This window comes from Oncorhynchus nerka, linkage group LG3 (genome assembly GCF_034236695.1).
Source record: "Oncorhynchus nerka isolate Pitt River linkage group LG3, Oner_Uvic_2.0, whole genome shotgun sequence".
Classification (NCBI taxonomy): domain Eukaryota; kingdom Metazoa; phylum Chordata; class Actinopteri; order Salmoniformes; family Salmonidae; genus Oncorhynchus; species Oncorhynchus nerka.
The window spans coordinates 67484511-67496884 of NC_088398.1; the positions used below are offsets into that span (position 1 = coordinate 67484511).

General features: G+C 43.2%; 1 protein-coding gene across 1 annotated transcript in view; it reads left to right on the forward strand.

Annotated features, from left to right (window-relative positions):
- Positions 1-6271, forward strand: part of LOC115126000 (unconventional myosin-XVI-like) — a 344854-nt gene extending 338583 nt beyond the window's left edge. Inside the window, 1 exon segment of the mRNA XM_065005768.1 lies at positions 4214-6271. Within this exon segment, the coding sequence (XP_064861840.1) occupies positions 4214-4363 (150 nt within the window). The 3' untranslated portion in view covers positions 4364-6271.
- Positions 6272-12374: the final 6103 nt, after the last annotated feature.

Consider the following 12374-nt stretch of genomic DNA (forward strand, 5'->3'; position numbering starts at 1 on the left):
ACGTGACACTTGGCTTTCAGGCCAAATAGTTCAATCTTGAATTCATCACACCAGATAATCTTGTTTCTCATGGTCTGAGAGTCCTTTTGGCAAACTCCTAGCAGGCTGTCATTTGCCTTATACTGAGGAGTGGCTTCCATCTACCATAAAGGCCTGATTTGTAGAGTGCTGCAGAGATGGTTATCTTTCTAGAAGGTTCTCCCATCTTCACAGAGCAACTCTGGAGCTCTGTCAGAGTGACCACCAGGTTCTTGGTCACATCCCTGACCAAAACACTTCTCCCCCTATAGCTCAGTTTGGCTGGACGGCCAGCTCTAGAAGAGTCTTAGTGGTTCTCTAACTCATCTTTCCACCTGACTATACACACACACTTCCTTCTCTAATTCAGGCCCTAAAACACAAACACACATCTCTGAGTGTATGCGTGTGTGTTTGAATGTATGCTTGCCAGTTTTGGCCATTGATATTTTTTTTATTTGAAATCGCAACAACAAGGTGACTTAATTTTCTATCAATAGAGTGTGAATGAGCTGTCTGTCTGTGTTGGTTGTTTACAAGCCTGTGTGTTGGGGTAAAGGAATGACCTCATCTTTACAATGACTACCGCAACACCATACTACCAAATGGGGATGATGTCATTCACTATGGAGTAGAGAGGGTCATAGAATCACAGTCTGTCACACTGGACTTCTGCATTTTAACATGTGGATAGACAACGAGATCTTACAGTTTTACCAATTTGACTTCATATTCCAACGTTTCTCCAAACTTCAAATTTAGATGGTTGTGTTAAGGATAGGGTTAGGGTTCCAGAAGAAACAACTTGATGGTTAAGGTCAGGGTTAAGGTCAGGGTTAAGGTAAGGGTTAGGGTTCCAGAAGAAACAACTTGATGGTTAAGGTCAGGGTTAAGGTCAGGGTTAAGGTAAGGGTTAGGGTTCCAGAAGAAACAACTTGATGGTTAAGGTCAGGGTTAAGGTCAGGGTTAAGGTAAGGGTTAAGGTTCCAGAAGAAACAACTTGATGGTTAAGGTCAGGGTTAAGGATAGGGTTAGGGTTCCAGAAGAAACAACTTGATGGTTAAGGTCAGGGTTAAGGTCAGGGTTAAGGATAGGGTTAGGGTTCCAGAAGAAACAACTTGATGGTTAAGGTCAGGGTTAAGGTCAGGGTTAAGGATAGGGTTAGGGTTCCAGAAGAAACAACTTGATGGTTAAGGTCAGGGTTAAGGATAGGGTTAGGGTTCCAGAAGAAACAACTTGATGGTTAAGGTCAGGGTTAAGGATAGGGTTAGGGTTCCAGAAGAAACAACTTGATGGTTAAGGTCAGGGTTAAGGTCAGGGTTAAGGATAGGGTTAGGGTTCCAGAAGAAACAACTTGATGGTTAAGGTAAGGGTTAGGGTTCCAGAAGAAACAACTTGATGGTTAAGGTCAGGGTTAAGGTCAGGGTTAAGGATAGGGTTAGGGTTCCAGAAGAAACAACTTGATGGTTAAGGTAAGGGTTAGGGTTCCAGAAGAAACAACTTGATGGTTAAGGTAAGGGTTAAGGTCAGGGTTAAGGATAGGGTTAGGGTTCCAGAAGAAACAACTTGATGGTTAAGGTAAGGGTTAGGGTTCCAGAAGAAACAACTTGATGGTTAAGGTAAGGGTTAAGGTCAGGGTTAAGGATAGGGTTAGGGTTCCAGAAGAAACAACTTGATGGTTAAGGTAAGGGTTAGGGTTCCAGAAGAAACAACTTGATGGTTAGGTCAAGGTAAGGGTTAAGGTCAGGGTTAAGGATAGGGTTAGGGTTCCAGAAGAAACAACTTGATGGTTAAGGTCAGGGTTAAGGTCAGGGTTAAGGTCAGGGTTAAGGTAAGGGTTAAGGTAAGGGTTAAGGATAGGGTTAGGGTTCCAGAAGAAACAACTTGATGGTTAAGGTCAGGGTTAAGGTCAGTGTTAAGGTCAGGGTTAAGGTCAGGGTTAAGGTAAGGGTTAAGGATAGGGTTAGGGTTCCAGAAGAAACAACTTGATGGTTAAGGTCAGGGTTAAGGTCAGGGTTAAGGTCAGGGTTAAGGTAAGGGTTAGGGTTCCAGAAGAAACAACTTGATGGTTAAGGTCAAGGTTAAGGTCAGGGTTAATGATAGGGTTAGGGTTCCAGAAGAAACAACTTGATGGTTAAGTTTAGGCTTTAATTCTGAATGGTTAAGGTCAGGGTTAAGGTAAGGGTTAAGGTCAGGGTTAAGGTCAGGGTTAAGGTCAGGGTTAAGGTAAGGGTTAAGGTCAGGGTTAAGGTCAGGGTTAAGGTAAGGGTTAAGGTAAGGGTTAAGGTCAGGGTTAAGGTACGGGTTAAGGTAAGGGTTAAGGTAAGGGTTAAGGTAAGGGTGAAGGTCAGGGTTAAGGAAAGGGTTAAGGAAAGGGTTAAGGTTAGGGTTAAGGAAAGGGTTAAGGTCAAGGTCAAGGTAAGGGTTAAGGTCAGGGTTAAGGTCAGGGTTAAGGTAAGGGTTAAGGTCAGGGTTAAGGAAAGGGTTAAGGTCAAGGTCAGGGTCAAGGTCAGGGTTAACGTAAGGGATAAGGTAAAAACTAAAATGTGTGCCAAGCACTGGAATTGAACATCCTCGGAGCCGAAACTCGCGGCTTACTTCCATCCTGTCCACAACTCCCTAGCAAACCCAAGCCTACTTGATGATAATAGCGCTCACCGTTGCCCCTAGTGGCCATTTTTTAAAGTCATCTCCCAACATCCTGGGTAGTTGGACAGAAGTCAAATTTCCCCTTGGATCTTGAACAACGTGGCTGGGATAGCATAATGTCAATGTGTTTGTGTGTGTTCCTGTCTCTCTCATGCATCTCTCTTTGTGTGTGTGTGTGTGTGTGTGTGTGTGTGTGTGTGTGTGTGTGTGTGTGTGTGTGTGTGTGTGTGTGTGTGTGTGTGTGTGTGTGTGTGTGTGTGTGTGTGTGTGTGTGTGTGTGTGCGTGTGCACTTGCTTGGCAGTAGGACACAGGGTGCCTGTCTGCTGTTTCAGTAGCCAGTGTTTCTGGCGTCAGGGCTCAGAATAGCCTGGCAGGGATGTGTAAATTATGGATTAGGTCGCTGAGCACTGTGCTGGTACCGGCAATCAATCTGTGTGTGTGTGCTTGTGTCTGTCTGTCCGTGTGTGTGTCTCCTGGATTCCTAGAGTGTGTATACTGTATGCTTGGCAGTGTGTGTAAAAGGTTGCGGAGTCCCTCTGGTTTTATTTAGCCTTGATGCTCTCCTCGGCTCCCTCTCTTAACAGAACACAAAGACAGGAATCACTTTCACCTCTAACCAGCTCTCACAGTCTCATGTCAGAATTAGACATTCATCAATGTTTCTAAAACGTAAGATTTCAAAATGCTTAAGGTTAAGTTTAGGCACTAACTCCGAATGGTTAAGTAATCGTTAAGGTTTGGGATAGTTGAATCAAAAATATTAAAAACTATCGCTGGAATTCGAACAGGAATCAAACTCAAAAGCAGCAGAAAAGGTCAAATAAGGTCACCAAAAATTACATGACTGGCACTTTTGAACCAGAGGCAGGTGCTTACGCCCATCCCCATCCACAACATCCCTGCAAAACCGGAACCGTAACAGTGCTCACTGTTGCCCTGCCGGTTGCTGCCTCATGCCACCATTCTGTCAGAGCCCATTGTCGTCTCACACACACACTCGTGCAGACTTGTGCAGACACACAAACACACAGACACACCTTGCACCCTGTTGGCGTTGATATATAGACTGTCCAGAACAGGATATGGAAATGATATGTCTTTAAAGATTTCAATCATAATGGGGCGTCCCCCTGCCTCCCACGGTTTAATTTCCTCTGCCTCCGTTCTAATGGGACTGGAAGGAAACTGGCACACTGAGAGGGAACAGAGAGGGAATCAGCTCAATGGTTGTCTCATTCAGAATGATGGATCGGGGTTGGATGGCCTATTTCTCTTCAGCTGATATGGAGGTTTGCTCCAGCCAGATCATGATGAGAATATGATTCTGTATGATGTATAGATTTTCCTCCAGGTCTTTCAGAAAGCCATTGATATCTGAGATAAGATGAGTTGTTTTGGTCTTCCCTATTCTCCACCATTACCCCACTGCTTGTCATTACACACAACTCAGCATGTTTCTGGGTCCTACTCACCCTGGCCATATCTACTGGACTGGACTGTGCTCTATGATGTCTGCTTATTAATTCACCCCTCTCCTTCTGCCAGGTGATCCAACATCTGCGTTGGTGTGGGGGAAACGCGGGTGCTGACCTGGGGGAGGGGCGGGCCGACTGGAGGACCCAACAGGACACCAACGGAACACTACGAAACCCGGATACTACGCTGGTCTGGGCCAATAGGAGGTCCTCTCCGTAGTGGGAGGATGACCGACCGACCACCCCTCTCCTCTCCTCACACATCCTCTCCTGTCTACACCCTGCCTCCTGCCCCTCCCTCCTGCCCAGGTCTGCCACCCCATTGGGCAAAGGACAGGTCCATCAGAGAGTGAGACAATGCATAAGATAAGACAATCCAACGGACAAGAGCATTTACAAAGAAAGGAGGGAGAAATGGAATAGAGCAGCAATCACAATCCACGTCCCTCCTTCCTCTCTCTCTCTCTGTCTCTCTCTCTGTCTCTCAGTCTCTCTCTCTCTCTCTCTCTCTCTCTCTCTCTCTCTCTCGCTCTCTCATCTGATAGTAAGAGGGGGCTTGGCGTGACAGAGCAGGGATTGCAGAAGTTCTGTGAACAGGGACTCTCCTCCAGCTCAGAACCCAGAGAGGGAGCCTCGTCATTGGGCTAGATCTGTGCCTATGTGCAGAACAGAGCATGTGTATACCCCCCTGTACATATCCTCTGTTGAATCTCACTGGTCTGGTGTTCAGAACAGTCATCATCTCTAGGACCAGGAAGTTTTTCAGATCATGTGATCTGAGCAGGTAAAACTCATGTCTAGTCCTCTGAACTCCTTCAGGTATCAGCTACCACTTTAGCCTCGCACAGGCAACTAGGTGCTTCAGGTGCTTCTGTAACCCTGGCAACAATAGATCAGAGGTCAAGGAGACCCCAACGTGCACTTCTTTCACCCCCTGCTAGCCACCAGCCTTTCACTTTAGCACAAAACTGTATGGAAGAGCCACAACAAACACCATACTGAGTGCAGATATGCACTGCCCCCACCGGCCCAGTGATGGATACTAATCCCAGAAAACACGCTAAAAGTATTACTGACTAGACAACACAAAAGCAAAGCTGTTTTGACAACGATGGGGATAGTAGCTAGTTCATGTAGAAAGAATGCCATTGGTCAGATTGTATCAATGTTCTGTAAGGTTTTTACTGGCCTTAGTGCCATATAACCGGAGGCCAGTCATACTCAACTACAGATAATGTATTTTACTGATGAGTTAATGTGTAAAGCACACAAACAGACTGAATAGGGAACATTGTAGATGACCAACACACAACTATCTCTGGCAGTCCCTCAATGTACTTCTTATCTAGATTTATTTTACAAACATCTCATAGAAATAAACTGTAGTTTCTTCATATTAGTACTTTCTTCATATTAGTGTCCCATTCGCACCTGAATCGTTTGATGTGTTACATCTTATGTAAAACAATGTTAGGAGTCTACAAGTTTCTGTAGAATTCAAGGCTGCAACTCAAGCACAACTGAGTTCTCAAGTAAAGCTTACCCTCAACCTCCTCATTCCCACACCCTGTCTCCTCATTACCCTCCCAACCTCAATAATATCCCATCACCGCCTCCAGGATGCTGTAGGGGTTAGAGGGCGTTGCCAGGGTAACCTCCCTGTAAATAATGGCTGACGTTTAATGTGGTTTTGACTATATGAGCTACAGCATATGTCAGAATAGACTTTTCATAGCAGGTTAGAAGAATGTACGCAGCAGGTTAGGAGAATTAGGTTGTTAGGAAAAGGGTTAGAGTTAGCTAAAATGCTGTATCCCATCTAGCCATGACCATTTAATGTCCAAATGTTTTATTTACTATAGCAGAAGAGCACAGAAATGGAAAGATGGAAAGAGAAAATTGTCTATATGGAAGATAGTTTCATGCAATGACTGAGGCAAAGAGCAGAGGTTTATTTTATAATGTGAATCCCTTTTTTTGCCATATGATTGCCTATTGATATGAAACTTCATTATCCTGTATTTATCTTTGTGTGTTTGTTTGTTTCCCTGTGACTCCATTGTAAAACTGTTCCAGTGGAGAAAGACTGATGTTTCCATCATTTATTTGTCTGATTGTTGTTAGGATGTTAAATTGCACAATATTGATGTGTGGAGTGGTGTCCACATCATAAAAAAGTAGTAAAAAAATTCCCTTTAACCACTGATATAGGATCAAATATTTTCAACATCCTCCTAATGGTTATGGTTAGGATTGAGAGAATGGTAATCTGATCCTAGATCTGTGGTAAGGGGCACCTAACACTGGCCATGGTAAATTGGATGGGTGTGTCTGTGTAAGCCATTTGATCATAGAAGATTGATGTGACTGTAAATCCCAGGAAGTAGCTCTGATTGGTTTCTCATGTACACTGATCATCCTCCAACACATCTGATTGATCCTTTAATAGGAATTAGCAACGCCATCACAAGCTCTATCTTGGTTGTAGACCGCACCGTGTGTGTGTGTGTGTGTGTGTGTGTGTGTGTGTGTGTGTGTGTGTGTGTGTGTGTGTGTGTGTGTGTGTGTGTGTGTGTGTGTGTGATAAGAAACACTCCATTTTAAACAGTAATGAAGATAGACAACATCAGACACAGATTAGGAGTGAGCCACTTAACCAGACATGGCCGTGCCTGACCTTTGGTGGGGCAGGTGCTCAAAGCAACCCCACACCCTCCACAAAGATTAACCCTAATTCCACTTTTCTACTGCTCCTGTAGCCAAATTCTAATTTGAATATAAAATATAAAATAAGCGGTGATTTTCTGCAAAAGACGGTCCCTTCTCACACATTGTAGGCTAAGAACGATAGAACCAAATATGAAAAAGGGATTTCAGTAGCTGTCTGCTAGAACCACTACTGGGGTGGTCACTTCTCACACATTGTAGGCTAAGAACGATAGAACCAAATATGAAAAAGGGATTTCAGTAGCTGTCTGCTAGAACCACTACTGGGGTGGGCTATATGAGCTGATCATCTCTAATGTAGGATAGATGATTCAGCTATATAATGTAGGCTATGTTGTCAAAACAAGCGAACTAGTCTTTACTTGATTTCAAGTTCTTCTACTGACAAACAGTCGAATTGCAGTTGCCCCCTTTCCTATCCCTGACCATGAGACAACACATGCTAGCAACTCCAAAGTAACCTACTGCCAATATTCATTTGAAACTCCATACCTGGCACCTGTGGTTCGCTAGTTTGTGCATGTGACAAAGAGTGGGGGATGGGACTTTCATCTTTCTTTTAAGAGTTTATGAAATGATCTAGATTGATAGTCAATTTGTTTCATTTAAAGTTACAAGAGAGAAAATAAACCAGAAAAAATGAATAAAAGTAATTAGTTATAAAAAAAAATTGCCACTAATCAAAAGGGCACTTTTTTCATAGGAGGGCAAAAAGGCAGGTGCTCCAGGTCCACTAGGACTCTATATGGGTACGTCCCTGCAACCTTCTGAACACCCAAGCTCTGCATTTCACTGACTGTGTGAATGTATGGATGGTACTGACAGTTAACATTATGTTTCTGACTGACATCACCAAGAGGTAAAACATATAGTGAAAACAATAGTGGTCCTAAAACGAAACCTTGAGGAACTACTAAAATTTACAGTTGATATGTCAGAGGAAAAACCATCCAGAGAGACAAACTGATATATATTTCCGACAGATAAGATCTAAACCAGGCCAGAACTTGTCTGTGTAAACCAATTTCCAATCTCTCCAAAATAATGTGGTGATCGATGGTATCAAAAGCAGCACTAAGGTCTAGGAGCATAAGGACAGATGCAGAGCCTCGGTCTCACGCCATTCATAGGTTATTTACCACCTTCACAAGTGCAGGTTCAGTGCTATGATGGGGTCTAAAACCAGACTGAAGCATTTCGTATACATTGTTTGTCTTCAGGAAGGCAAAGAGTTCCTGTGCAACAGCTTTTTCTAAAATATTTTTGAGAGGAATGGGAGATTCAATATAGGCCGATAGTTTTTTTAATATATTCTGGGTCAAGGTTTGACTTTTCAAGAGGCTTTATTACTGCCACTTTTAGTGAGTTTGCTACACATCTGGTGGATAAAGAGCTGTTTATTATGTTCAACATAGGAGGGCCAAGCACAGGAAGCAGCTCTTTCAGTTGTTTAGTTGGAATAGGGTCCAGTATGCAGCTTGAAGGTTTAGAGGCCATGATTATTTTCAGCAATGTGTCAAGAGATATAGTACTAAAACCTTGAGTGTCTCCCTTGATCCTAGGTCCTGGATGATCGAGCAGCAGTAAGGGCTCTTCGATACTGCACGGTACTGTCTTTCCAAGCTAGTCGGAAGACTTCCAGTTTGGTGTGGTGCCATTTCCGTTCCAATTTTCAAGAAGCTTGATTAAGAGGTCAGGTATTTTCTGTATACCAGGGAGCTAGTTTCTTATGACAAATGTTTTTTGTTTTTGGGGTGCAACTGCATCTAGAGTATTGTGCAAGGTTAAATTGAGTTCCTCAGTTAGGTGGTTAACTGATTTTTGTACTCTGACGTCCTGGGTAGGTGGAGGAAGTCTGGAAGGGCATCTAGGAATCTTTGGGTTGTCCGAGAATTTATAGCACAACTTTTGATCATCCTTGGTTCGGGTCTGAGCAGATTATTTGTTGCGATTGCAAATGTAATCGAATGGTGGTCCGATAGTCCAGGATTATGAGGAAAAACATTAAGATCCACAATATTTATTAGGTCCAGCATATGACTGTGGCAGTGAGTAGGTCCAGAGACATGTTGGACAAAACCCACTGAGTCGATGATGGCTCCCGAAAGCCTTTTGGAGTGGGTCTGTGTACTTTTCCATGTGAATATTAAAGTCACTCAAAATGAGAATATTATCTGCTATGACTATAATGTCCGATAGGAATCCAGAGAACTCAGTGAGGAATGCTGTATATGGCCCAGGAGGCCTGTAAATAGTAGCTATAAAAAAGTGATTGAGTAGGCTGCATAGATTTCATGACCAGAAGCTCAAAAGACGAAAATGTCTGGTTATTTTTTGTAAATTGAATTTTGCTATCATAAATGTTAGCAACACCCCCGCCTTAGCGGGATGTGCCAGGGAGTTGGTCACTAGTGTAACCAGGAGGTGAGGCCTCATTTAACACAGTAAATTTATCAGGCTTAAGCTATGTTTCAGTCAGACCAACCACATCAAGATTATGATCAGTGATTAGTTAATTGACTATCAACCTTGGAAGTGAGGGATCTAACATTAAGTAGCCCTATTTTGAGATGTAAGGTATCACAATCTCTTTCAATAATGACAGAAATGGAGGTGGTCTTTATCCTAGTGAGATTGCTAAGGCAAACACCGCCATGTTTAGTTTTGCCCAACCTAGGTCGAGGCACAGACACGGTCTCAATGGGGATAGCTGAGCTGACTACACTGACTATGCTAGTGGCAGACTCCACTAAGCTGGCAGGCTGGCTAACAGCCTGCTGCCTGGCCTGCACCCTATCTCATTGTGGAGCTAGGGGAGTTAGAGCCCTGTCTATGTTCGTAGATAAGATGAGAGCACACCTCCAGCTAGGATGGAGTCCGTCACTCCTCAACAGGCCAGGCTATCTTTTGGGAGGGGCAGAAAACAGTTTTCAACCAGCGATTGAGTTGTGAGACCCTCATCACTCCCCCCTAACTGGGATAACTGGGAGGGTGCCAGAGACAGTTACTCGATGCCGACATCTTTCTAGCTGATACCAATACCCCTATACTCTCTACACTCGCCAGTTTTAGCTTTAGCCAGCACCATCTTCAGATTAGCCTTAACGTTGGTAGCCCTGCCCCCTGGTAAACAGTGTATGATCGCTGGATGATTCGTTTTAAGTCTAGTACTGTGGGTAATGGAGTCGCCAATGACTAGGGTTTTCAATTTGTCAGAGCTAATGGTGGCAGGCTTCGGCATCTCAGACCCCGTAACGGGAGGAGTAGAGACCAGAGAAGGCTTGGCCTCTGACTCTGACTCGCTGCTTAATGGGGAGAACCGGTTGAAAGTTTCTGTCGGCTGAATGAGCGACACCGGTTGAGCATTCCTACAGCGTTTCCTTCCAGAAGCCATGAGAAAGTTCTCTGGCTGCGGGGACTGTGGGGATTTATACTACTATCTGTACTTACTGGTGGCACAGACGCTGTTTCATCCTTTCCTACACTTAAATTACCCTTGCCTAGCGATTACGTCTGAAGCTGGGCTTGTAGCACAGCTATCCTCGCCGTAAGGCGATCGTTCTCCTGTATATTATGAGTACAGCGACTGCAATTAGAAGGCATCATGTTAATGTTACTACTTAGCTTTGGCTGGTGGAGGTCCTGACAAACCACGTCCAGATAAAGCGTCCGGAGTGAAAAAGTTTAATGAAAAAAGTTGAGCGAGGGAAAAACTACAAATATAAATGGTAATTAAAAAGTAAAAACCGTAAAGTTGGCAGGTAGCAAAGTAAGGTTGGCAACAAAACGCACAGCAACACGTAAACAAGTCTACAAGTTGTGACCAGAAATGACAAACAAAAAAAACTGTGTTCTACATGTATATATGACTAGAGTTTACACACACCTATTACATTGAGACAGTCCCAGTCAATAGCAGTATGAATCAATATTTATTTTGGGTGTAGGAAGGTGTAGCACTCTTACTTCGATGTGCTGAAGTTCACCACTAAACAGGGTTCCTCATGTGTTTATTAATCCCTAACTACTATGAATTGTAAAGGCTGGTTTAAACTTGGTCTTAAGACATGTCTGTAGACAATTAGAATGTGACAAGTGTTGCTGGTCAAAACAACATTTCATTTATACTCAGGTGGAATGCCTGTAGACTGTTGGTTCCCTTTTCGGGGACAGATGAAGCATGTTCAACTTTGACCCCGTCGCAGCGTCTGTTGACATGTTTACCTCACTGAGACAGCAACGAAACAGTGCACAAGTTCAACAATTCTCTGGTAGAATGCCCTGCTTTTATTTCATCACGCTCAAAACATTAAGCTGTTTTCTGTAATTAGCTCGTAAATAATTGTAAATAATGGTCTTGTTGATTTTATTTTCCTGTAATAATGAATAAGAAATATGCTGCAGTTAAGATGTTGTCAGCTATGATCTGGTCATTATTTAAATAAGATAGAAACTAACCAAAACATTGTTTAGAAAGCGTTTAATTGCCTGGCTTGTCAGATTAACGTGTACTAAATGGATGAGTGCTTCTACATCTGCACTGCTTGCTGTTTGGGGTTTTAGGCTGGGTTTCTGTACAGCACTTTGTGACATTGGCTGATGTAAAAAGGGCTTTATAAATATATTTGATTGATAAGTGTTAAAATACAGCAGCTATGCTTTTTGGAGCATCGGGCTGTGGTGTCATGCAGCCTGTCTTTTTTGAGTTGTTTCTTTTTCATAACGACAACTACAAGTTTGATGTCGGATGACAATAGAATGTTCATTACGTCACTGGGACTGTCTGCAGACATGTCGATAGACCGACTGTAAACCAGCCTTAAAGTGATGAAAACATGAGGAGGATGAAGAAGTATGGCTACTGTTGTAAGGCATTTTAGACAGGATATTACTGCTTTGTCTCCTTGCATGATCTGACCACTCATCATTGCCCTCCGGTGCTCGGGAGTTAACGCTTTACAATGTGAATATCCTTTTAAGCTTTACACTGTGAACCACTGCACACAATTTCACACTGCCATTTCACACTGCCAATTCAGATGTCAATTCAAATGTCAATTCAGATGTCAATTCAGATGTCATTTCAGATGTCATTTCACACTGCCAATTCAGATGTCAATTCAGATGTCAATTCAGATGTCAATTCAGATGTCATTTCAGATGTCATTTCAGATGTCATTTCAGATGTCAATTCCGACTGCCATTTCACTCTGCCATTTCTTCAATGTGCTTGTCACCTTTCGATGTTTCCCCTTCCACAGCAACCTAAAATACAGTACAAGCTACACACGTATATCCCCCTACACACACACACACACACACACACACACACACACCATATCCTCAATGTGTGTCATATCCTCAATATCCTCAAAAAAAAATGTCTACTGTGTTATTGACTTGTTAATTGTTTACTCCATGTGTAACTCTGTGTTTTCTGTTCACACTGCTATGCTTTATCTTGGCCAGGTCGCAGTTGCAAATGAGAACTTGTTCTCAACTAG